Genomic DNA, 26607 nt, shown 5'->3' with positions numbered 1-26607 from the left:
CCTCATAGAAGTTACTCTAATGTAATAAGCGATAGCATAGTTGGTAAATATTTGTCAAGCATGTCATTAAAACAGGAAATGATTTTTCAAACAAACTGGGTTTGTAAACCTGCCAAGTAAGGAGGAAAAGAAAAAGAAGAAAGAATAAATAGATGGGCTAATTATTAACATGACTTATCTCACTTTTATTAGACAGTTTCCCATGAAAGATAAGGAATTGGGGGCTACAGTAGCATATATTACATACATATATTACCGCAGCTCTTCCATATTGCAGTGGAAGGAGGTGGAGACCTGCAGAATCTCAGAAAGGCTGAATTTCAGAAGCTCTTGGGAAAAGATCCATACCCTTCTCCGGACCAACCCCAAAAACTCGTGTAACCCAGGGAGGAAATGTAGTTTCCTTAGTTGTCGTGAATGGACAATGCACATCCACTTGGCTCTATTTTCCTTGAATAGTCAACGGATTTCTACTGTAGTATCATCATAGTTTTTATCTGTTTGAATTTTTTTTCATCTTAAAGTGGTTGATATTCTTAGCTCATATAAAAATACTCAGCAGTTTATAAAATGAATTAATTGTAATTGTATGCTCCCCTTTTTCCTGGATTGCCCTGATGTCAGGCTTTGAATTTTTTCCATATTCAAGAAGCGAAGCTTCTCCTAACTTCTGCTTTCCACAGAAAATTTACATGACCATGTCGGTCCCACTGGGAAAATAAATGTAATGTTGAGTTTGATTCATATGATTTGTCAATATAATTAAAATAAATTGAATCATTATGATTTTTTGGATGTGTGTTGGGACTGTGGCCAACACAAGACATGACCAGCACTGTAAATGATCTTTGTGGCCTGGAAGATGGAATTCCAATTTTAGCAATTCTGGCCTGACCCAAAAGGCATCTTGCCCCCTTAGGGGAGATAGGAATTACGTTTCTGTGCTTCATGACTTTTTTTTTTTTTTATAGGGTGAGGACCAGTTAGGCAGCATCCCTTCTGGACAGCAGAATGAACGATAGTAAAAGTGTTGCCATGCCACTTGGTCAGTGGAAAATATGATGCGTTAACCGTGGAAGTGCTGTAGAAAGCTAACACCCACACTGCCCATTGTGCGACTGCCGTGTCAGGCTTAATGGCTGGTTTGTTTGTTTTCCTCTTATTTAAAGGTAGCGTTGCTTTGGGGTTGGTTTATGACACCGTGCCTTACTTGGCGGCAGAGTGGCACTGAGGAACTGCAGCGCTGGTGGGGAAGGGTTTGGATGTGCCCTTTCTGAAGGGGGTTGAGTGTTGGGGGACCCCAGAGTGTCCTGGGGGCTGGGGCTCTATGGCGGGGGTTCATCACAGTCTCATCTTTCATTAATGCTGTGATAACATCAGTGGTTTGGACCATAGGCCACTGTTGTGTCAACCATAATAGGATTTAATCTCTACACTAAACTTCTGTCCGCTTGTTGCTGCTTGTCTTTTGCCACTGTTTCTGTTGGGGAGCTGTGCCAGAAGTTGTGGCAAAGGGAAATTTTAAAGAATAGCCAAATTTGAAAGGCTCTGGGGAGGTTGCAGGGCTTCTGGGTATATTCCTAACAGACAAGATTTTTCAAAACATTCCAGAAAAGTTTGAGTGTATTTTCTTTTATTTTCTGCTCCTTTTGCTTTAGCTCAGTAGGCAGTTTAGTTTTGGAAGATCACTATAACATAGCAGATGTATTTGGACTCCTGTAAGCAAAATATCTCTCAGAGAGTAATTTTCTTTATGTCAGTTCAAAGACAGCTTATTAAACTCTATGCTGTAACTATTATGGGCTTCAGGAAATACAAAAACATTTAGAAAGTTAAAATTTACCTTTATTTTAAACTCGCAGTTTAGGGAAAACTTGTTTGCTCTAATAGTGGTTAAATGTAGGCTGCATCACTTGTGATGGGCAAGTCAGTTGTTACACAGACACAAACCATGGCAGGGTTTGGTCCTTCCTGGGACATGCTGACATACTACGACACGTGCATGACCACTGTTCTCAGCTGTAATCTCTACTCTCTATTTTTCTTGTAACTGTGAATTTATATCGAAGGCAGGCACAGCAGTCAGCTACAGGGATCTTTTTCAACTAGAATTTTGCTTGTCTGTCAGTGAATCGTAAATGCCCTAGAAAACCATGCCTTAGTATGTTATTCCCGTGCCAGTTTATGAAAGGATAGAGGGTGACTCTGAAAAGCAGAATATAGACATTCAATGTTTTGTTTGGCTTTTGCCATATTAGGACCTAATGTGTATGCGTTAAGTGGTATGTTGCAGTTATTCTTTGCTTCTTTCCTCTGCTGATGTCAGAAAAATATAAGCAGCAACTAGGGGGTTAAATTCCTGCTCAACAGGCATATTTTTGGATTTACGCTTTTGTAAGAGAGCTCGGAGCGGAGCTCAGCGCTTTGCAGCGGAGGGAAGCGCTGCGTGACAGAACCGAGCGTCCGAGGGAAACGTGGCTCGTAGCAGACATACATGACGGGAACGAGACGCTGTACCAGCTCTTCCAGTTTCGCAGGGACCTTGCCTTTTCCAGCTGTTTACCCTTGAGATGTAAAATGGCAATTTGGCATAGGCTAACAACCCGGTGTGATGTGAGCATCTGCGTAAAAGGCTGCACATATGGAGCATGCCCAGTGCTATGAACAGCCTGTTACCCCACCCCCAGCCAATCTAGGAAGAGATGAAATGAACTTTGCACTTGTAAATGTCACTGAATACATTTTGCACAGGATTTTAAAAGGTTCTCTTATAAGCACTATTTTTAACAGCCAAATCCGCCCCCCAAAACAGAAAGGAAAAAGCCCTAGGTATTTTTCTATGATCTGTCTCAGTGTATGATCCATTGAAGCATCTCTCACAACATTTACCTGAAGCCTGGCTAATTTTACCTTTTTATCGTTCAAGTTGAGATTTTTGGAGGTGGTGTGGATTTTTTGGATTTGTTGGTTTTTTTGTTGGTTTTTTTTTTTTTTTTTTTTTTTTTTTACTGGCATGAGAAAATTTGAGAATTTAATTGCAGTAGAATACTTGGAAACAGTGAGGCTGCAAGCTTGAAAGGCAGAGGGAAGAGAAGGAAGGCTCTCACAGCAGAGCATGGATAGGAAAGGAGCAGTGATTCTGCGGTGCTCAGTGTGCACATGTTTTATGAGATCAGTGCCGGGCGCTGCAGCTGCGGACAATAACTGAGCTGTCTGGCTAATGAAGGCCACCTGGATCAGGCTTCTGAAAAGAGCCAAAGGAGGACGTCTGAAGAATTCTGATATCTGTGTAAGCCCTACGTTTTCATTATCGGCATGTATTATATGTGTTACAGAGAGGGAGAGAAAAAAAGACAGTGAGGAGAGGACAGTTGTTTTCATTCTGATTGAATTAACAGAACTCTATTTTGTATGCACGGAGATGCAGAGGGAAAGCAGAGCTGTCATTATTTATAGAGCTGTTCTGGCATTGTGGCTGCTTCCATTGTGGCGATACGGGGACATGTGTTGAGTCCAGACGGATTTTATTAGTTGGAAGTTGATTTGTGGTCATTTGCATGTTTTGCTGAAGGGCAGAGATGGATACGAGCCATTTGCAGTTCTGATGGGGAAAGTGTGTCAGGTAAAGAGGTTGCCCTAAAATAAAAATGGATAGCAGAGGTTAAATCTGTTGGCAGTGATACTATGTAATGGTAATTATTGATACTGAATTTGCATTTCTATTATAAAAAGTCTGTTTCCTTGCTAATACTGTCACTGTTTAGACTTTTAATTTTTATGGAGCCATCCTTGAAGTGTGTCCTTCAGCCCTGCACTGCACCACTGCTGTAACTCTATGGAGCAACTGACTGCTTGCTGAAAAGCACACAAATAAGAGCACGGGGATGGTGCAGGAAGTGAAACACTGGGGAAGACACCTGCACTTCTGGAAAGTCTCCAGAAGAAAACATTTACCTAGACATAATTTTTCTAAGTGACTTCCCTTTTGGGCAGTTATTCTCTTTTCAGGGATACAGAAGTACGAGAAAAAGCAAGGTGCATAACCACTTCTACTTTTTTTTTTTGAACACAGAAACAACTTGCAACATTATTTTTCCTTTTCTTGTGCAGGGTTCGGCGGACTCCTACACCAGCCGTCCATCCGATTCAGATGTATCTCTGGAAGAAGACAGGGAAGCAGTGCGGAGAGAGGCAGAGCGACAGGCCCAGGCACAGCTGGAAAAAGCAAAGGTAAGGTGTTACTTCATGTCACAGACTCATAAAATGTTCAGCTTTAAAGGACTGTCATCTCCTCTATTACTGTTTTTAATGTGTTAACATATAGCATAAGACCTCTTATAAAGATTTGCCTGACAACAGTAGAAAATATATTTTCCAGGAAATATCACTTAGAATCAGTTTTCCACAAAAGGCACTTGATTGGCTTGTGTATTTCCGAATAATCTTATTTCAATGTGTGCATTTTTTTTTCTCTGTTGAATATACCCATTTATTTGCAGTGTATAGGGTCAAAGCTTTGAGTTCTTCCTGAAGATGTTTGTGGAAGTTTGCCCGTGGATCGCTACAGCACTCAAAACTTACAGTCCTAGAAATCAGCCCTCAAACATCCTATTCATCTTCCTTCAGTGAAGGATCGGTCCCTACAAGTCATATGTAAATAGGGAGAATCTGTTACAAAGATCTCTTTTGCCTGAAGACTTCACTGGCTTTCTTTACAGTTTGTGTGTTAAATGACCCCGTGAGTAATATGCTCTAGGACTTGTTAAGATTTCTCCTTCTGTCTCCATGCTCCTGGCAGATAGTGACAGTTTAGTAAGGAAATACTAAATAAGCTTTGGGTTCTTGCTGTGTGTTTATATATTTTCCAGGAGATGCATTTAGGACTGTGAGGGTTTTAGCAGTGAAAGGGTATGGGTTTGTTTTTCTTTCATCTGTACTGTATCTTTAAGTACCATTGCACCTGTAAAAATCACGCTCATCTTATTTGTTATAATTTCTTTATCACGTCATTCCAGTTTTTCTTTTTTGTATGCTGTCTGCCAGATCTTGGTGTATCTCTGTTTTCCAAGATCTGTTTTCCTTTTTCATTTCTCATATTTAAATATTTAATTTTTAAGAACCCTTGAGATCCCTCCTCAGATCTACCTGATATACGTTGCTTTCTCACTTTCTCTCTGACTCCCCTCCTCCATTTTGCCTTGTTTTTTCTGTCCCTATCTCCCTTCCATCCGTCTCCCATTCTGTTTCCTTTTCTGCTGCCAGCTTTGCCTCTGCCCATTTACACCACCTGTTTTACAAGGGTTCTTCAGAAATTCGGGAGTCCAGGTCATTGAGCTATGCACCTGATCGTATTGCGAGGGCCAGCTCCATAAATAATGCAGTACTATAATGCACAAGCTAACAGTTTCGTCGGGCCAGAAAACTTGAGCAGGGAAGCCAAAGATTTTTTTTTTTTTTTAATGTAATTGTTGACAGATATTTAAGAGCTCCTAAAGCAGCTTTTTAATGAGATGCTGGAACTTGCCGAGAGATCCTGAACATCTCTTTGAAGTCAGGTCCTGCTGTCCTGGGATCAGTATAGCAGAAACTCAGCAGAAGCAGCCCGCTTCTTCCGTTCCACCTTGTATCTTAGACATGTTGCTGATCAGAATCAGGAGTTTCAGTTTTATCGGGGTTGCTTTTTGCTAGTTTGAGATTTCTTTGCTTCTAGGAAAGATGATAAAGGCTGCCCTGAAATTCAGGTGAAGTGTTGAATTTTATCAGTAAACGCACAGTCTTTAAAAGAAGAGTTGAAGTAATAATATCTTGCAGACTAATCAGGGTAGCAGTACAGCACTTACTGCTGAACCGGTGCATCTCTTGGCGATGAGTAAATCTATGCGAGTGTTGCTATGGGAATTTGGCTTACTGATGCTGGCTTGAATGCATGGACAGCCCTTATGTAATATTCATGACCTCTAGCACAGCTGCCATTGTAGTTTGTAGAGAAACTGCTAGCAGACCCTGACTTTTTAAAACTGTATTTCTATACATCAAAGCAATGTTCTCACTCCAGCTGGCATAAGATATAGTCTCTAGGTCTGACACCGTCTGAGACTGTAAGACAACTTGTGAACAGTCAAAAGTAGCAAAGGCACTGCCAAAATCAACCTGCTATAACAATGGGTAATTCCAGTCATATAGAAAACACAAAATGAATTATTTAAATCATTTGTGCTTTAAAATGGATTAAAGCTGGAACTACATTAGCAGATTTGTTTCTCGAGTCAAATGTTTAAAAAACATTCCAGGCTGTAATGTATGGAAATCATTTTATGTAGCGGCTATAACAGTGTAATATTTAGTCTAGTGTAATATTTAAATTAATAATATAAAATATTATATGCATTTGGTGCTTACGTTGGAAATAAATGTTTAAAAAGACGTAAATTAAACCTAACGCAGTAGATCTAAAATATGACAGGGTTTGCTTTTCTGCCTTTATTGGTGACTCAGTTCGTCACCTCCCTGAAACACAGTGAAATGAATGAAGCGGTAACTTCTGTTGGTGCTGCCTGGCTGCTGTGTGCACCCAGACCTGTTTCCCGCAGGCAGCAGGTTTTGCTGCCTGCTCTCCGTGCCTGCCTCGCCTTCGCCCTGACCGGCTATCAGGCAGAGCCAAGTGACGCAGCTGCTTTAACTTTTTGCCTTTTAATATCGTGAGTGGAAGTGTTGATCCTAAATAAAGTAATTACAATTGTATTTGTCACAGGAATTAGAAGAGGATGACATACATGAATAATGCAGCGGTGGAGGGAAAATAATAGTGAATTAAGGGTAGATGAAAAACTGTTGAACTGTGTCACGCACTTAATGAAAACAGTTTAATGACATCCATTTTCCTTCCTTACAGCTAGGGAAAACACCTTAAACTGAAGAGAAGAATATAGTAATAAAGCACATAATGGCAAACTGTTAGGAGGATTTTAAGATTTTTAGATTTGGAATTTTATGGATTCTAGGTGTTTGTGTAGCATGAAGCCAGAATATAATACGCGTATCTGATACGTATCCAAACAGGGAAAATAAAAACAAAAAAGCTTGTAAGAAGATACACATTCTGGCCATTTTTATTTATTTATTTATTTATTTTATACAAGCATTGCTTCTCTGGAAAATGGTTAAGCATATTTTGCTGACTCACTCTGGCACGTGACTTACTGTAAGGAAGGTGGGGCCATGGGTGCATGTATGGAGTTGTCCAGGCATGGAAAACTTAAGAGGCAACTGATGAGGCTACCTGCAGGCCAGCGGCTGTTCCCAGGGGAAACGAATCTTCAAATGAAGCTGTTAAGCTCGAAGCAGAGGTAAAATATTCCTGGTTAGAACAGTTTAGCAATGCAAATACAGGGAGGTTGGGTTTTGTTGGGTTTTCGTTTTTTGTTTTGTTTTTTGAAAAATAAAAAAAAAAACCTTCAAGGCATTGAGGATTTCCTGGGTATCCTCCTCATAGTCCATAGCATGTGGCGCTCTCTGGGGTAGAGACCTACATTGTGGCTGAGGAGGGCATCTGAGGAATGCCCGAATCAACGGACTTGTAGTAATATTTTACTGAATTTCCTATTTCCATATAAACATGAATCTTCAGCATTCACAAGACAAAAAATAAATAAGAAGCCCAATGACATTAATTGCCTTTAGTCTTAATATTTTAAAAATTGTCATTTCTACAGGAAAAAAGCTTTTTCGTTTTGAAGGGTGAGGATCAAAAATAGGTGATAGTAAGTAAAGATTTTTTTTGTCCATTCCTTGCAAGTATTCAATTAATTATCCCTTAAAATATTGCACCGAGTGAGAGGGATGAGATCAAAGGAAAACTGTGAGGTACAAGTATTAATGAGACCTTAAAATTCAGTACTAAATGAGCTAAATTTTGTACATAAGAAAGGGGACTTCAGTACTGATTTTTGGCCCTCTCCAATGCTGGTAAAATCAATTCAAATATTCTGTTGATTTATTTTGCCTCAAGCACATCATATGTTATGAACTAGTTTTTGACTGAAGTACCATTAGTCAGGTGGTCTGTAAAGCTCTTCTCTTCTGCAAGAGTAACTTCTTTCTTCTCTTCAGTCTCTTATCTTCAAATGTTTAGATTTCGCCTCTTTTTTTTTTTTTTCTCCCATGGCTTTAGAGCTCTTTAGAGCTCCTTTAGAGCTCCAGAAACTATTTTCAAATGAGACACATAGAATATTTTCAGCATTTTGGAAAATGAAATATTTTTTTCAGTTATTTCTAGTACCTTGGTTACTTAACGTGCCAGTTGATAATCCAGGTTCTGTGTCTCACCTGGGACTAAGGGACAGCCCTATGCTCTTTGTTCCCTGTTAAGGATTGTTCTCAACATCCTTTGGTCCTGAAACTTCTTAAATGGCTGTCGAAGGTGGCTTGTTGGCCTTCCAGAAGTCAGTAATTGTGTCTGTAATAGGAAATCTCAGTTCCTCTCAGCTCTGCTTTGTTTGCACTCCACCTAATATTGAAATATCCATAGTCCTAGTTTAAAATGCTATTTAAGTAATTTTTATGTTAAGATGGTGAACCACTGAAATTTTCATACCAGACATCCCTTTGTTGGCTCTTAGGCAATAATATAAGCTGTTGTGTTTTGCTTTCTTGGTGTGTGCTGTAGTAGTGGTGATGGCTTGTGACTGTGAGTAATAATGCAATGTCTTAAGTGTAATGCATTGCCTCCATGCATGGGTTGGGGACCACAGCTTTGAAATGTGTAGCAGGCTGGGATAATACCTACATATCCCTGCAAGGCTGAAGGCGTGAAAAAGATTGTCAGATGTAATTATCCAGTGCAGTGTGCCAAGACTAGTTATTTAAGTATTTTTTCATTCTCAGACAGGTTTCACAGCCTCTGAATGACCCCATGCTGCTAGCAGGCAGCTGCAAAGCTAGTTAAGGTATGTCTACTTAAGCCGCAGTAGCATTTTTGACAGACCAGAAGTGCCCATCACCTTGATATGTGTCCTTATATTATGTCAGCTTGTTCTGTCATGGAGACTCTATTTTTCTCTCAATTACGAGAACATCATGGTGCTGAACAGCACCCAAAGCCATAGCAACATAGGATAGTACTTTGTGTTAGCTGTTGTGTACGGTTAATATTTTTTTCATTGATTTCTTCTCATTTGCCCTTTTGTTTTAGAATACTTCCATTGCATGTTATCATTTAGACAGCTAATGTTGCGTGTCAGAGTTGCTGGGATTACATGGGAGCTGGCACAGTGGTCTAGCTGGAAATAAATGAGTCGTTGATCCAAAAGTACAGTTGCAAATCTGGATGTTGCTTAGCTGGAGGCGAGTTCTGCATTTCTGGATCTGCTTAGATCAGGTTACAGATACTCTTTCTCTTCATTTTCTTCATTCATTTCTGCTGCTTTTTCTTAGAACTGTAACATTGGGACATAAAGCAGCTCCCTTTATACTGCTGTCTGTGACCTATAGTTTTTTCTTGTTTATATTCATGATCTATTTTGTCTTCAATTTAAGTGTATACACTTGTTCTGCACTAGTGCCTGTCATTATGTTGGTTATTTCCCTGGACAGTTTATCCGTTCTCACTGTTGGGCTGCATTGTTCGGGGGCTGGAATTGTTTCTTCCAGCAGGGTCTCATGTAACCTGGGATCGAACGCTCCAGAAGTAGCACCCTCTCTAATTAAAAAACATCTGTTGTCTCCCATTCATACTGTGTTACGGAGTGATCAAATCTGTTTCATAAGTATCCTGTCCTCTTCTGCTTCTTGAGTGTGAGTGGGGAAAAAAAGGATGGAGGGATATTAACACAGCCTAAATTTAGATACTTAACTGTAGATAGATCCTAGAGTATCCTGATGTTCTTTAAATAATCAGCAGAAAGAGATAATTTTTTTCTGAGGAATAGAGAGACAATACTTAGAAAAAGTCCTGAGGACAGGCATAGCTCTTCTGCCTGCTCTCACCTGCTGCTTTCACACGGGCCTGCTCGCTTCCTTGACAAGACGTCTTTGCTCTGACTTTATCTGTACGCTTAAATTCCTGTATAAAGGGCAGTAATACAAATGTTACTTTTTGTTTGTAAAACTAAACCGGTTCTTTATTAAAAGAAGTGTTGAAGAAGTATTTTAACCAAAGTAAGCGTTGTAAGCCAAGTACAAAGAGCCGCATGCATCTTAAATCCGTGTCTGGACTTTTTCCTCCCCCTCCTCCCTTGGGTCTCCATGGCATAGGCGACCTGTTAGCTGTCAGGCGCTGCAGACCTTACAGCAGAGGTTCCCAAACCGTGATGTGCTTGTTGCTGGCCAGTTGTACGTGGTGACAGCCGCATGCTACCTCCTACTTGTGGCTGCTGAGCCGAGCTGCAGTGTAGGTGTGCTCAGGCTAGCCCTTTGCTGTGCCTTGCGTGGCGGTGACCGATGGGTCTGGGTGTCAGGCCAGGTGCTGGTGTGGGGGTCAGCGGAGGCTACGGAGGGTCGTGGGAATCGTACGAGAGGATGAGAAGCAGCTTTGGGGATGCTCTCTGTGACCGGTGGGGAGCGAGTGTGGTTGATGGACCCTGGGAAAGGAAGAATTAAGATACGCCTTTGCAGGCTGCTCAGGCTGGCACAAAGGTGAGCACTTTCACTGATGTTAGATAAAGGTAGATGCTGCTGGTTGCTCTAAGCAAAGTAATTTCCAGTTAAGACATATATGACCTGGTTCATTAACTTTCTTGATTTACTGGGTCCGATTTAGTTTTGCCAGCATCCGAGATGGTATGCTGCAATCCAGAACTTCACTTTTCTCAGCAGCTGGTTCAGCTATCTGAATGCCATGGTTTTTTAAGCGGTTAACATATGTCTTTTTACTTAAAAGAGAATACTGATTCAAAAATAGAGGGGAAAATAGGATTTCAGGGCACAGGCCATTGTTAAAGGTAGCTAAAATGTTCGTAATCACCTTAAGGTAAATGCTGAGCTTTTTGCATCTGTAATATCTATTTTGGGGATAATTTACATAATTTTATCTTTTCTACTCTAAATTATTGATATATATTTCCCATTTCAATTCCAGCTTAATGTAGAATCTGTCTGGAGATTTTTGGTGGGTTTATCTTTTTAAAAATCTTTTATTTTTCTAAAATTAAACATGTACTTGTAAAATGTTTTCAAGGTAGGCATTGCTGATGCAGGTTTATACAAGCATTAGGGCTCTTAGTTATTCTTGAATTCAGTAAAATACAGGATTTTAAATGTCTGTGAATCTGGACCTGTGTTTATATCTGTGTGTGCTTATACATAAATGTATACATTATATATATCCATATACACATACGTGTGTATATTTGGATATACATTTGTATATATGTCTGCATGTATTAGGTAACTGGCACTGGTGACTTGAACTGGCCATTTATGTTCTGCAGCTGGTAACTTTCCGTTGTAAAGTGTTTATTTTGTACGCAGGGAGAACTGTTGTACCAAAGGATTAACTTGTGAGGAAATAGAAGGGTTTTATCAGAGAACAAAGTTATCCTGTGATCAGAGCTGGTAGTGGACTGCCATGGGCTTTTTGGAAGCAGGAATGAGATGGAGTAAGGACTTCAGTGCAGCCAACAGTGGCTCACCTTGCAGAGATGCCCCAGCTAACACTGACCCACGTGAGGCGGTGCAGTGGCTTGGAGAAAGACTGGTTTGAACAACAAAAGCATTATGCTTTCTGCTGTTGTACCGAAGTGGCTATTTGCCAACCAGTTCAGGAACTAACCTGATTTCTGTTAGAGCGGACACCTGGCTGATGTGTGTTATTATGCAGGCAGGCGCTTGTCATCTGCAACGAAAACAAACCCCCAGACACAGTTCTTGAGTCCTTGGCAAAGATCTGAATCGCTTCCCTCCTCACTAACCCACTCTCCCAAAAAAACAGGAAGGAAGAAAAAAGAAAAAAACAGGTATCTGTAGTTTTGGTTTTATATTTAATCAGAAAAAAAATAATGGAAGGAAGCTTCAAAAATAATCTTTTTTTTTTAATAATTGCAACTTGTTGTATAACATTACACACAAGATGCCAATGAGTTCTAACTATAGGTAGCAGTAGAGTTCTTTGGTACAAAATTAGACTGCTGTTAGTGCCAATTCAAAAGTGTTTACTTTGGAGAATTTAACATTAGTTACATAAACTAGTCACTGGTTGTATAAAACTTATGAAAAATCAGTAGGAGCCCAAAGTAAACCTGTGATACCTGGGAGGAAAATACTCTGTGTTCCCAGGTTAGGAACATTTTAAGTGCAAAACTCAGCTTGAACTATGAACAGTGTCTGGATTCTGCATAATTCATCGTATGAGAGAAATTAATTAAAAACGAAGATTCAGAGAGAGGCCCCCACTGATGCAGGTTGTTTTCCTGCTATCTTTTCACCTATATTCTGTGTAAAGCCAGTGCACACCCTAGAGCAAAAAACATAGCATGAACTTCCCCTAACATTCACTTGTGGAGCCTACAGAAACCTCTGAACACCTCCTCTGTACCTTTAACCTCCAACCCCGTATTGACATTTTCCAGCATTTCATAGTCACCTGGTTTATATTTCCAAATACCATATTATACAGAATATTGAATGCATAAACCCTCTATTTTATACCTTTAAAATCAATCCTAAAGTAAAGTGTATGTGCTAAGATATGTTTTGGGCTGCAACAAAATATCAAAGATGAAACAGACATTTATCCTTTGTGGAACGATGGGTAACCGTTTACCCTTCTCCCTCCAAGTTTGAGATGTAAATGTGTACAATGGGTTTTAGTCATATAATTTTTCAACTACCTAGTTTTAATTTTGTTTACTTGATTAAACAAGTTCAGCTCTAATAGCAAGGAAGCAAGCAATCAAATACTTTTATTGGATCTGATATGAAATCTAACGTCTAAGTTTTAGATGACATGCGTTAGCTGAGATACTACCCACTGAAATATTACTTGGTGCAGTTATTTTTCTTAAAGTTCTCCTCCTTGTTAAATAGATAAATATGATATTTTCATCCAGGATTTTTTATTTAAATCCAAGTTTACTGATAGCAACACACATGGAAATGCTACCTAAGTTTTTTAAAGTTATACAGTATCAAGCAATACAACTGTGCAAACAATTCAGATGTTACTAATACTGCTGGAGAGGATCCAAGGCTTTCTCCTGTTTTCTTTTTCTTTACTGTCTCCACTTTACTGTCTTTACTTTACTTAGTCTCCTCCCTGCCCTTATTTGGGTAATTTTAGCATACTGTAATTGTTATATTACCTTTTTTTTCTTTTTTTTAATTCTTTTGGTTGCCTCCAACAAGTGGCATTAAAATGTGAACTTCTCATTTGCTTATTCTTAGAAGTGAGACTCCCTTCTTGCATCTTTTCTTGATGTTGGAATATTTAGTGAAATAAAATTTTCCCAACTTTCTAACTCTTATAAAATGATCTTTCTTTGCTAACAGCTTAGCCCATTTTGTCTTATGAGAGTAATTTTTTTTCTTTTTTCTTCTTGGAAAAGTATGGTAGTACGTTGATGGTAAAATAAAATATTTAAGATAATTAATATGACTATAATACACACCAACAAGACTGTCCTTTATTCTCATTTTGGGAATCTTATCAGGTAGATACATATTTTAAAGGTGATCTATTGTTTATTATCCCTGGAATCCAAAATCCAGTGATGCCTTGTTGTCAGTATTTTGACCAGAGCTGCTTTTGACAGGTATGGAAAGCGGGGATGCAGCCTGTGGTTTGGGTTTTTATTGTGCAAATATACTTGTGTTATCGATCTGCAAGCCATCCTTTTTCAATGACTGAAGGAAAAGTGAGGGGAAAAATATCTTGAAAGGGAAGATGAAGGATCAAACTGCAGCTGCTTTGATTATTTTGACTGGAGATGTCAGATTGTTGAAGTGAAAGAAGAGATGCGCCTGCTGCTTTTTGACTCCATCCATTCTGTCAATTATTTGAAAATTGAGTTTTAAAAAGTTGTTGGATTCTAATATTTCACTTGTGGTAAAATAGATGAACACAGAGCACTTGGGGTTACTATAACTCCCGATCACCTCCGTCTGTCATAAGAGAAACGCTTCCTGACTGAAATAAAAATGAGAAGAAATGCTGAGTACCTGCTGTCTTGTGAATCAGCTGTGCACATTGCTTTTAATAATCAGCAGTAATAAATGGCAGTAATTGGGAAGGCAAATGTGTTTCTGACTTTTAGTAGCAGTCAAATTACAGCTGAAAGTATCCTTCCCAGAGGGGCTGTAAGGGAACTTACTACATTTATCCCAGCTCTTTCATTATTTTGACCCTTTATTCCCTTCTCGCAGTGAGGCAAGTGACTCGCCCACAAAGTACAAATTTCCTTGCCTTCTCCCTTGGTGTTTCCTGGTAGTTTAATCCAGCTGAGACGTAACACAGAGCCACTGTGGAAGTGCTCTACTGTATTGCTTATTATTTTCTGCCTTTATAGTAGCCCCGGTATGTTCAGTGAAGCTGGTCTGGTGGGGGCTGAGCGTGGGCCTGCCTATTCTTGCTGCTTCTCCGGTGCTCGAGCTGTGTGCTGCAGACACAGGGATGTGACATTAGGTTCCCTGACAGGAAGGTGAGGAAGAGGAGTGTCTCCAGTGCCTGTCCCAGCTCTGCCCGCAGTGACCTGGGGACCCAGATAACTCTAGCAGCTTGTGACAAAGGAGATGGGTGCTTCCCTCTCATGAGGATAAAGCCGTGGAGCTGTGCTGGTGTACGTGTGCTATGTATGTGTGAACTCAAATGCAGTTGAAACCCTTACTTGCTCTTCAGAAAGGGAAGGATTCTTTACTCCTACTTTTAAACTCTTCTCAGCAGATAAAATCACCAGATTAAATCACCCAGCATGTAACTGTAGCCTTGCTGTTTGCCGTCCAGAGCAAGAGCTCATCTTGGCATTAGGCTCAGTGCTGGGTAAAATCTCCAAGTAAAGCTCTCAAACCAAGAGCTTCTCTTGAAAGCCCGGGATTGAGGGGCAGGCCTGAGGATAAGGGGAGATCAGGGGAGGGTAAATGGGGCAAAATAATTTTGGAAAGAAGCAGACATAATGTGGATCGATTCACACAGCCTTCTTCTGTGATTCAGCTTGAAGATCTGGTGGGAAGGAGGAGATACACGGAGTTGAACGTTGACATTCTTGAGCAGTGTCCAGGTTTGGAAGACCCAACTTTTACATTGCATTTCTCAGACTTGACTGTCTGTCTCTCACACCTTTTGATTGTGCTGCATCTCTCTGGCAACATAGTTTCATGGAAGTGGCTTTGGCTCCAAAGCATTAGTTTAAGAAGTTTCCATCCACAGCTGCTCAGTTCATTTGTTTTGGTAGGGTTATTTCTAAGCTAGGTCAGTTAACTACAGTGAGCGCGGTGCAGCCTCATAGGCAGCCGTGTGCTGTGGCATGGGGACATGGATGGAGACCGAGTGCTCCATACTACAAGACTGAAAAAGTAAGTGTACCCTTTTCAGCTGAGAAATCCATCTTCTCCTGTCTGGGACAGGATCTTGCACTTAACCTACCGCTGATCCTAATTTCTGATACAGCAGCACATGCTGTTGGCTGTTCATCAGTCACAAGTGAATTTGATTGCTCTTCAGGACTTTCCTTCAGAAGCTGTCTGATGTGAACAGGGACACATCTACAGTCTTGTTACTTAATCTCAGGAAAAGCAGCAAGACATAAAAAGGGCATAAAGCAATGTATCTACTTTATCTGCTTCACTCTGTCATGAATTGAGAAGGTCTTATTTTTGTCTCAAAAATGACATGTTTCAGTATTTCTTCCTGAATGCCCCTTGCAAATCCGGGCTAGAAATTTTGCCTAGTGCAATCTGGTGGATAGTTGTGTTCCCACAGTCAGAAGTAAACCTGCGTTTTCTCTTTAAACGTCAGTGTGTGTTGCAGCAATTTTCCTGTATTCATGAGCTATAGGCTTTCTGCCATTACTGCAGGACTGTTGCACACTGAGACAGGAATGAAGGCAAGCATCATTCAACAGCTGGAACATACAGTATTGATACCATCCTTCATGCGTCTTTCATGTCATCACAAAGGCATCTTGTGATACCTTTTTCTGTGTTTCATTCATTACTGGGTTCTTGAAGCTATGATCATTAATTCTAGGCACCATGAATGTCTGTCCTTGTACATGACTTCCCACAGATTCTCCCTGTATGTTTTAATCCTGATTTGAAGCTCTCACCACAGTGATCTTTTGTCAGAAAAAACCCACTACATGTAATAAACCATGCCCACTGAAGCAAACTCCTTTATGGGAGCCTGGAATTGCAGAGATGAAATATGCCTTAACTGTATCTTATTCTCAAATGTTTTGTATGAAACTAAAATTCATCATATGTGTGTTAATAGTAGAAGTTTTATTAATTGTGAACACAGAGACGCTTCTCTTTTTTAAAAGCATAAAAAATTAATGCCTTACTGATATTGTCAAGTTTCTTATGCATGTATTCAAAACAAAATAACTTCAAGTCCTAAATCTGTTTCTCTGAGATGTTGCAGAAAGCATATGGTTGTTTTGTGAGATGGTTCATTTAGGTGCTCATATAGAGTATTCAATGGCAGTATTGCTATGATACTGTCTGTTCAGATTGTGTTTATTCATATAATCATAGCGTCAAGCTCTAGACATTATAAAAAATACTATGCCGATTCTTTTCAAAAGCTCTGAAAAAGAAATCTTCATTTTTGCCAAAAACCTAATTTCTTTTCAGAAATGTCTATAAACCACAGCTAACTCAAGAATCTCCATGTCAAAACCCACAAGCAGTTTTTTTCCCTGTTGAAATTAGTGGTTTTGTTTTGAATATTTTAAGTAAAAGAAGTCAAGTGACAAAGTACACACAAGGATTTATGTGGCATTAATGCAGCTGGAGAAAAGTTCATGTACTGATTCCTCTTCCAATTCAGGGCTAAGAAATATCTAAGCATTTATGAGAAATGTGGGAGACCTAGGTTGGACACCATTTATCTTGATTTATAGCAAGGAGTTAAGTTTGTTTCTCTTGCTCCAGACTTTTTTCAGGCTTCTTGTGAAGCCTTTCTGCTTGGATAAAATAGAATGTTATCTGTTGAATATGTTGGCAGAAACAAGTTGTCTACTTTGAATGTCCCGACCTTTTTTCTTTCTTTAACTTGTTTAACACATTTTCTAACAAGCTGAAAGTTTAGGTAGTTTAGGAAGTAAAAGGGGAAAGAGATCTTGTCAAATTACTGACATCTGTTGATGCTCTTTTTTCGGTGGAAGAACTTTGAATGGAAATAGAAGATAACGTCTTATAATATCTTGGGGCAGTTCAGAACATACTGTTTGAATTTAACTAGTAAATTAACCAGCTACTCAAGGTCTAAGACCCCAAATTTATCTTGTTCAAAGAATATAAATTGAATTAAGCAGTCTGGTCACACATATTCATTTCAAGAGAGTCAAAATACGTTTTTGTAGAATTATGTCACTTATTGCAGAATTCTAAACCTTAAATATTTATTTTTTTACTTCTCATTATTGTAGTAGACTTTTGCTCAAATAAAGAGGCTTTAAGTTATTTTGTTATTAGCATTTTCAGTACATTCAGTATTCCTTGCGACTTAGGTTCTTCACATTTTATCTAAGGTTTGAGGTCTTTACTAATGTATGAGGTCTTTAGTACAGTAAAAGGAAGAGAAATTGTTGAAGACCCAGCAAATTAAGCGCATGATTTCTTTTAGCAACCTTTGAGTAGCTGCTGTGTGTTGCTTTAACTATATTAAGGACAGAAACAGCTTTAGCAAATGCTGGGCCCTGTGTGAAATCAGTATCAAGTGTGCACAGGAGAGAAACCTTTTGCAGAGGTGGGGGACGCACATGTTCTTGCATAACACTGTCAAATTTAGCAGTGAGTTGAATAACACCCGAAGAAATTTCATGTGTGGAGAGTAAAGCTTCTCTAATTAGCTGTAAAATGCCAAATGATGGGTACTAAACACTGTATTATAGCAGTAAGCATCTCTGCTACAATGCATCTATCACTCTCTCATATTAAAGGGGCTGCTGGGCGTGGTGGTCAGTGGTGTTTCAGGGTGTCAAAGAGCTCTGTTGAAGCTCAGACTGTTTCTGCACTTCTTTGGCTATTTCACAGCCCTTTGAGTATCAGCTGTCTCCAATCAGACTGAAACATGTACTGATTTTGGGTGGCCTTCATAAAAAAGAGAGGATAATAAAAATACAAAACTTAGTTAAAATAATTACAGTAAACCAGCCACTGCCTCTGACACATCTCTGTTGCATAAAATGCACTTTTAATGGAAGGTATTAACGCTTGTGCCTTGCTCATGCTTTGCAAACGTTTTCTTTACGTTTGCTTTGAGTTTTTCAGAGCAAGTAGACCTGTTTGTATGACTGTAGGTTCACCTATATGTACGATAGTTTTTGTTGAGTTGTATCTGTGATGTCTGCCAATGCCAAATTCTTGTTTGACGTTGTCTGTAGGTGTACCAAATACTTGTGGTTCACTGCACATTGTCTGAGGCACTCTGTGTTTACAGAAGGTTGTTTCATTTTGGAAGGGGGCAGAGGGGATAAAATCTCACAAATCTTCATTGAACGTTCTGCAGATGTTTCTGATCTTTTTCTTGTCTTTTGTTCACTTCTGAGTCCCAACACACACTTCCTCAGTGTCTCCCCCTGGGATGACCAACAGAAGCTTTAACACCAGATTCTCCTCTAGTCTGCTTTTAGAGGTGAAAAAGGTTTAAATTGCTTCCACTCTATGACCAGCAGCTCAAAGATTTAACAACTTTGCTAAAAGCCAACTCCAACTGACATGCAAAAAGCCAGCCATGTCCAGCGGATGATACTTAGACCCATACTGACGCTATCTTGCTTCCAGTCAGCTGCTTTGAGACCTGATTTCTGCCCAATTAGAGGGAGAATTTCTTGGATCAACTTCGTTACAAAGCAAATTAATAGATCTATTTAGTAACACATAAATCATGTTTAAATTATTATTTCATCTCGGGGTCAAATTCAGAGGAATAGGAGAAAAGTATATTTTAGTGTCATTTTAGAACTTAAAAGAAAAAAAAATCTGTCACATATTAAATGTCCCCTAAATCACTCCTACTTTCCCTAAAGTTGTGAGGTGGTAGGCTGCATATGCAGAAAGCCAGTTTTGAGTAGCATATTTTGTTTACTGTTGAATGTTTAAATTGTAATACAAATTCTGTATTCAAGCCTGGGCTTAGTCATTATATTTAGCCTAGTTAAAGTAGAAGTTAGCAGGTAGGCTTTTGCATTTTTTAAAAATTCATCTGATCAGTTTAGAATGTCTATCAAAGCAGGCACTTATTACATGTATAATGTATGTATGCAAATAATAGATACAGGTAAAGAGATGAGCCTTCACTGACTGTGGAAGAAGTCTGTTAGTAGGCTGCAGTGAATTTCTGCACATTAAGTAGTGAAAGAAATTCTTTCAACTTTAAGTCAAAAGGTAGTCCATGAAGCAAAGTGCTTTTATCCCACAATTACTTAAAAAAGGCATAAAATCAACAACCAAATAAAGTGTACATTTGAAAAAGAAACATATTGCAAATATATTGTATTTAAACATGTTTGTAAGCAGAATTATTCCCAGTTATTTTAGGTTTTTATTGGGCTGCACTAATTACTTAATGCTGTAAACTTTACACAGTATTTTCTATAGAAGAATGCTGCAGTCCAGCCCTCTTGCTGGAAAAGCTTTTATGTCACTGCATGGTGAAATAAAACTGAGAATCATTAGAGTTAAATGTAACCTAATGGGAAAAAATAAGTAAAGGCAGTATCAGTTTTGTGATCCTGTTCACCCCATTGCCATCCAAATTGTGGTTGGGACCAGGAGGGAGGCTGCACAGGAGTAAGAAGACATAATTTGGGGGTCATGGGAAGACAGCATTTAATTTTGGTGAGAACATTGGCTGAAAAGAATTGAAAGTATGCATAAAACTGTGTCTTGAAGGACATTCTGAATTAGAGTTCAATTTCATTATTAAAATACCCTTGAAAGTACATTTTAAAAGACTTCTGCTTCACTTCACAAATAATCAGTACATGACATCTGATCCAGGGCCATTCATCTCACTTATCTCTGTATTTCTCAAACAGGTACTTTATAGAGGGGATAGCTAATTTATATGTAGACATAAATTGACTAGTCCTAATTTTCTGAAATGCAAGGTTTGTCTAGATTTCATTATAACAGAGGATGGCATCCAGATCAACGTCTTGTCTGTAGGACAGCTACAATAGCTCTGTTTGGTGGTGGTTTTGCCCTAATTTTCTCCTTCTCGCTATATATTTTACCTGGCCTGTTACTCTCTTCAGATTTCTAATTCTTTCCTCCCCCCTTTTCCTCAATTTCTCCTTGTTAGTCGTGGTGATGAGGTGCATTAAGACCCAGGCAGCCTGCTCCCTTCCTCCATGCCCAGCTGGAGCATCTCCACAGGCAGGCTGTGATGCAGGGGCCAGGAGGGGCTGGGAGCTGCTGCCTGCCACATGTGAAAAAGAGGCACCAGTCATCACAGAAAGAAAACGTCATTTTTGCAAAGCTTGAGAGCTGCCCCTTGTGTTGAGTTCAAAGAGGAGAGAGGAAATTGAGGGGAAGGATATGATCTCCTTTGCAGAAATTCCTTCATCACCAGTATTTGGCTCCTCAGCTGTGGAAATAAAACCAACTGTGTAGACAGCACACATTATCTACCCTTCATGTCTAGTCTAGTTGCTGGGGTCTTTCTTAACTGCCTTCATTCACGTGTTTGCCAATCAATCAGCAAGTTGGGTAAAAGTCACAACGAATGCATTAAGCTGCCTTGAGACAGAGCAGGAACTTTCTTCTTTTTGCCAGCAGTGAGAAAAGGGATCATTGAATGTGTGAAGTCTTTCCAAATGCATGCTTCTATGATTTCCTTACAGTTCTTTGGTGGCTTTTTTGTATTCTCTTCGTACAATGGGCATTTAACCTGTTCTGTTTGCCTTTCTGTAACAGTCATCAATGTTTTCTTTAAGTTCAGAATGTCTTTTGTCCAGGCTGTTTTTAACCTGTAAAAAGTAGTTGTACTTGGCTACATGGCTCATATTTCAAAAAGATGGACACATATGATCTCCGGAGTTAAAACTGTGTGTCTGTATACACATAAACTTAGATTATTTTCAAGTATCAAGTCTTAAATGTTTTCAAAGTGGCCACTCATGTTTCAACTAGCAGATCATCAGATCACAGCTGTGTGATGTCCTGTGTGAAAAAGAAGCTGAATTCAAGTGAAATAAATTACAAGTTCCATTTTATAGCATAAGAGAATACAAGACTGTAAATGTAGTCAGTAAATATCTCAGATATGACACAACTTTTTTTGCTTGTCTGGATTCCCTCTCAAGGTATGAACCTTCCCCCCCACCCCCCTCTAAGATTCAGTGCTGAATTCTCTGGATGTAGTGAAGGTTTTTCACTGGTGTTTCATAATGTTTCACAGATCAGAATTAGGAGCTATTTCCATATCTTTATAAAATACATGCTCGCCTTTATTTTAGGACACAGACTTTTGCTTGATGAATAATCTGTTGAAATAAAAAAAAAAATTGCACTTGATTTGATTTAGTCAAGACTAGTGTAAGGCTTTGTGGGCTCTGGACCCTGTACGCTGACGGGACTTGAAGTAAGTGAAGTAGCTTTTTGGGCTTAGGCTTTGTAATGATTGCTGCCTCTTTCTTCTCCTCGTTGTTTCCCCCATTCATATTTCTTAAAGAAGGTTTCTTTTCTACTAAGCCTGATTTTCTAGATAAGAAAACCTCTTGCATGATAACATACGTTAAAGTCACCCCACACGCGTGCTTGCAGCTGTTCTTCTGTGCATCTTTAAGACAGTGGGTTGGTGATGACTTTGGTGACATTGCTCGCAGTGTAGGTTAAGTTAATATCTCATGCTAACGGACTGAAGGCCCAAAACCATGAAAGCCCTGTGGTCCTGATTTTTGGCACCTCTTTCTTGTCATGTGTCATCCACTTAAAACATTGCTGATACTGTGTTCAAAATCAGCTGTGGATGTTTTTCAAGAAGTCGGTAGCTTCTTCAAGGTTTAAAGGCTGTTAATAGATTTCTACTGGTATTATTTATTTTTATATTTTTTGGCAGTTAATTGACTTTTTTAATAATCTTCCAATGTGTCAGACATTCTTCCTTTCCTTGAAGATGACCACTGGTCCACAGTATGAGAGTACTATTGCTATTGCTGCTTGATTTCTTGCTTAAGATTGAAACATTTCTTTTTGTCCAGTTTGTGCGTTATGATGACAAAGACTGTGAGGTATGTGCAATATTGGTAAATGCAGTAGTCTACATATCTATTAAATGGAAAAGGGCATCTCTGTAGTTGATATCTTTTAAGTGATAATGTTCTTTTGGACTGGTGAAAAATCACAAATAAGTTTACGTTTCTAATATTTTAAAGTGCAATTTACCATTGCAAGTAATGCCACCTCAGCCATCTCTGTTGCATTTGCTTTCCTATTAGTGAGTTTCCTTTGCCCTGCTTCCTTTGCTTATAGTTTTTTTTATGAGGGAGGAGTATTGTCTTTCCATTGAAAAGTAGGTCCAGTGATTGCAAATCTAGTGGAAAGGGAGGTATTAAACTGTTCATACATCAAGCATATTTTTATAGATATCCCTTTCCACAGGACTAAATAACGGTGTGAAATGTGTTTTCATGTCTGATTTATAGTTGGATCTCTGAGCTTGCAAAGGTACTGCCTTCCTTCGCTCTACCCAGCAAACTTCTGTAAGTTCACATAGTAGTCGGCACTAGCTTGCAAATCAAGAACCCTGAAAGGACTATTCGCTGTGCTTGAGGTAGAGAATTTGCAAATATTAAGTTTTGAGGGACTCTGATTTTATAGTCCTCAGCTTTATACACGGAAAGGATAAAGACAGAGACAATATTTGCCTCTTGAATTCTGGATGTGGGTCTATCTTTGTTCTTCTGTTTAGGAACATTTGGTACTTTCAAGAGCTAAAAATAGCTCTTGGCACTGTAAAACTGAACAAAATTTCACCCAAAAGATTCCTCTTATTCTTTTCCTTTCCAGATGTATAAGCATGCACAGGAGAAAAAAATCCAATTGAAAATCTGATTTATAGCCCTGCACAGGCAGAATTTGTTACAAGTTTTGCCTTATTTTTATGATGTTGCTTGGTTTGAAATTTCAGGAGACCAAGGAGAAGTTTAACTGCAATGTCATATGTGCTTGGAAAAACAGCATTTCAAACTTAACTTTTTACAAAAGAAAACAGCGTACAAGTACAGCTTACGAGACCTTAAGAGACATGTGAATGATTGAGTTGGTGCCTGTTTTATTTGCTTTATCTTTGCATTTAGTACTTTGCTTTAAAAAGTATCGCTTTTTCAATAATTAGCCCACATTTCTACAAACAATGTTTTTTTCTGTACAACAGAAAAATATAAGTATAACCCCAGTAAACTTTGGTTTTGGTTTATTTATTAGCTGTAGTAATAAAAAATGAATGCATTTGTGAGTCTTGAATCTTGAAGAGTAGAATGAAGATATGAGAAATAAGGTACTAGAAAGATTTGGCTGGGTGCTCCTTGGACAACTTCAAAGCAAATAATTTGAGTGATGTGGAAAAGAACAGTGATTTAATGCCATCCATTTGTTGGCCTGGGTTTAGCTAACAACATGTATTTTGTGACAAGGCAAAAACCTTTGAGCTTTCTCTGTTGTAATCTGTAGGAAAAATGAACTAAATTTTACTTTTCACTTCTAAACACCAAGATGTTTGATTTGGGGGCATTGATGTTTTGGGAAGAGGTTGGTTGAATTATTACCAGGTTTTGACTCATAAGGTCATTATGGACAAACAGAAGCACTTTATATGGAAAGCCAAGAATTTATCGTTAGTTTAATCAAAGAACTATTGTTATTGCAGTTTCAATAGTTTAAAATTATATGCAGTTAAAAGGATAGATACACAAACTTTCTAATATCCACCCTCTTTTTTCCCACTGTACCTCTGGGTCCTAAGGTCGGTCGCAGCTGTAGGATGGGGGTGCAGGGAGTCATCAGCGTCCTTTACTGGGAGAAGGACAGTGCTGATACTGGTGGCTTCTTCCTCCTGCGATAGGATCCATCTTGGGTTGTTCTTATCTGTTTGCTAGCATGCTTTGTGGCTTGCGCTTCTTTTGCGGCCCTGTAACTCCACATTCCATCCAAAGGTGCTGTGTATGGCGTGTTTTACGTGTGCTGATACTGGTTCTTTGGTCTCTTTTTACCCCTAAGACTGGTTTTATGCACAGCTCCCAAGGTTGCGTTCGTTGGTGGCCAGTCATAGACCACTAGACAAGTTGCTTCGAGCCCTTGGGCCTCCAGGGTTGTTCAGGGCCTCTGCCTTCATCCCGTGCCTGTATTCCTCTCTGCTGCATTTTATTGTAGGGTCACAGACAGTCCACTCTGCACAGAATAATTACTAGTTATTACTGTTTATTAGTTGTAAAAACATATTTACTAGGTGTTACACAACACAGTTGTACAAAGTCAGGCAAAAAGTAAAGCAAAGTGTGTAGCAGTTACCTGGACATCAGATGATTTCTGTTAGGAGCTAAAGCAAGTCTCCAGGCAGGGGAAGACAAGACCCTCAGGCCTGCGGTATTAATTTAACAGTAAGCCTGTGGCCTGTCACAAGAACCAGCAGCACTTTATTTCTTTCTCTCCGAGGCCTGTGGGGGGGTTGGTGTTTATACTGTCCTTCACTTGCCAGGTGTCATTTCTTCCACCTTCTCCAGTGAGCCTTTGAAAGGAGAAGATTTGCACAGATGCCAGGTAGGCATCACGGTAGCACCGAGGTCTGAGGGGCCGGGCGGAGTTTTATCCAGTTAATCCTGACAGGGTCAGCAGGAGACGGGAGAGAGGATGTGGCGAGTGCCCTTTGAGAGAGAGGAAGGAGAAAACCCCAAAGAACTTCAAAATAGCAAAATGTAGGAGATCTGAGAAGCGTAGTTTGTGAGGAAGCGGCAATGAAGGGAAGGAAATAAATACGGAAAAAAGATCAGAGAAGTAAATGGAATTTCCCTGGTTGCAGACCTCAAGAAGTCACGAGCTGAACACTAAAAACAATGTCATTTATTAAGTGCACTCCCAAGTTTCTGAGCCTTTAGGCAAGGTCTGGGAAATATTTTCAAACCTTCTTTCATAATTGTAAGGACTAGAATATTAGCTTTTTTTTTTTTTTTTTTAATGAAAGCTGGCATTGTAACTAAATCATAAAATTTTAAGACCACGGACATTAAGAATAAGGACTAAATAATCCAAGACTTAAATATTATGGATATTGCTTGCTTGCTTTCACAAAGTGATTAGCTGACAGGGAGGGGAGATGAGAAATGTGAACGTTCCTTATCGTTTCACCCTTGAAAACTGTCTCCTAGTGCATGCGGCCATCTGTACATCTCTTCTTCTTCTGCATTTCAAATCTTTTTATCTGAATAACTTCAGCAAGTAACTTAGATACTCCAGCACATTACTGACTTCATGAGTTCAAGGGTTCTGGGAATTAATGGAGATGGTGAAGATAATAGGTGAAATGTTAAGTGATTAGTGACATTTAGAAAGATGATAATACCTACTTCCATTTTGTGACAAAGGCTATATAGATAGCCTCTCATTTTTTTTTCTTTCTGAAGTGAGCTTGTATCTCTGAAAACATTCTAGAAAACATCTTTAAAAGATACAAATGTCTGGAAAGGAGACTTTAATTTACCAAGAAGGAAACCAGTTTTGTTGTGAGCAGCCTTAGTGGTGTCTGTCCAGTGACTGCACAGCCAGATTTGTGTGAAGAGCCTTACAGAAAAGCCAAACAGCATCTAGATTTAGTCACTGCTGTCATATTTCTATATTTAATCAAGAGTTATTATAGAAATACTCCTTTTAAAGTAATACCAGTGTCACATGAGGATTATCTCAGAGGACTGTTTGTATTTTTTATGGTTATGACCTAAATTATCTATATTTAGAGCACATCACAGATCTTAATACCTGTGACTTCACAGTTTCTACTGTGAACTTCAAGGTTTAGTCAATCATGAATGCATGCAAGTAGCAGTATAAGCTTCTTTATTGTGGCCTTTTAGACCTGTGCAGCATTTTTCCATGGTAAAATGCTCCTATTCTTTAAGCTGGTTACACTTCAGAGGGAGAATAAAGTCAAAACTGTTTACCATGGTCTTAGTCTATGCATGCTCACTAGTTATCCTTGTTTTGTATTATTCTGGTAAGAATTTGGTATGTTAGTAATTTTGTATTTTTACAGACGAGACGTACCTTTTCTTCCTTGGAAGATGTATTATTCAGGATTCTGTCTCACCAACTTCCCTTTTGAGACTTATTCTTCAATGGGATGTTCTTTGCACTTAAAGATATATATGTGATTTCTTAATTACCCTTTGTGATGCTTGGTCATTTTTTTGTCCAGGACTAATGTCAAATGAAAGGTAATTTATGATTATTGCATTAAAG

At 39.1% G+C, this 26607-nt stretch overlaps 1 protein-coding gene across 3 annotated transcripts in view; it reads left to right on the top strand.

The window, feature by feature from the left end:
• The window catches only part of CACNB2 (calcium voltage-gated channel auxiliary subunit beta 2), a 262351-nt gene that overhangs the window by 167855 nt on the left and 67889 nt on the right, over window positions 1-26607 (top strand). For all 3 annotated transcript variants that reach the window (XM_075492690.1, XM_075492691.1, XM_075492692.1), the window contains exon 3: window positions 4111-4230. In XM_075492690.1, the coding sequence (XP_075348805.1) occupies window positions 4111-4230 (120 nt within the window). The remainder of the gene's footprint in view (window positions 1-4110; window positions 4231-26607) is intronic.

Source organism: Mycteria americana, chromosome 2 (assembly GCF_035582795.1).
Source record: "Mycteria americana isolate JAX WOST 10 ecotype Jacksonville Zoo and Gardens chromosome 2, USCA_MyAme_1.0, whole genome shotgun sequence".
Classification (NCBI taxonomy): Eukaryota; Metazoa; Chordata; class Aves; order Ciconiiformes; family Ciconiidae; genus Mycteria; species Mycteria americana.
Note: the sequence above shows the minus strand (reverse complement) of the source record. Positions and strands in the feature narration are given on the sequence as shown.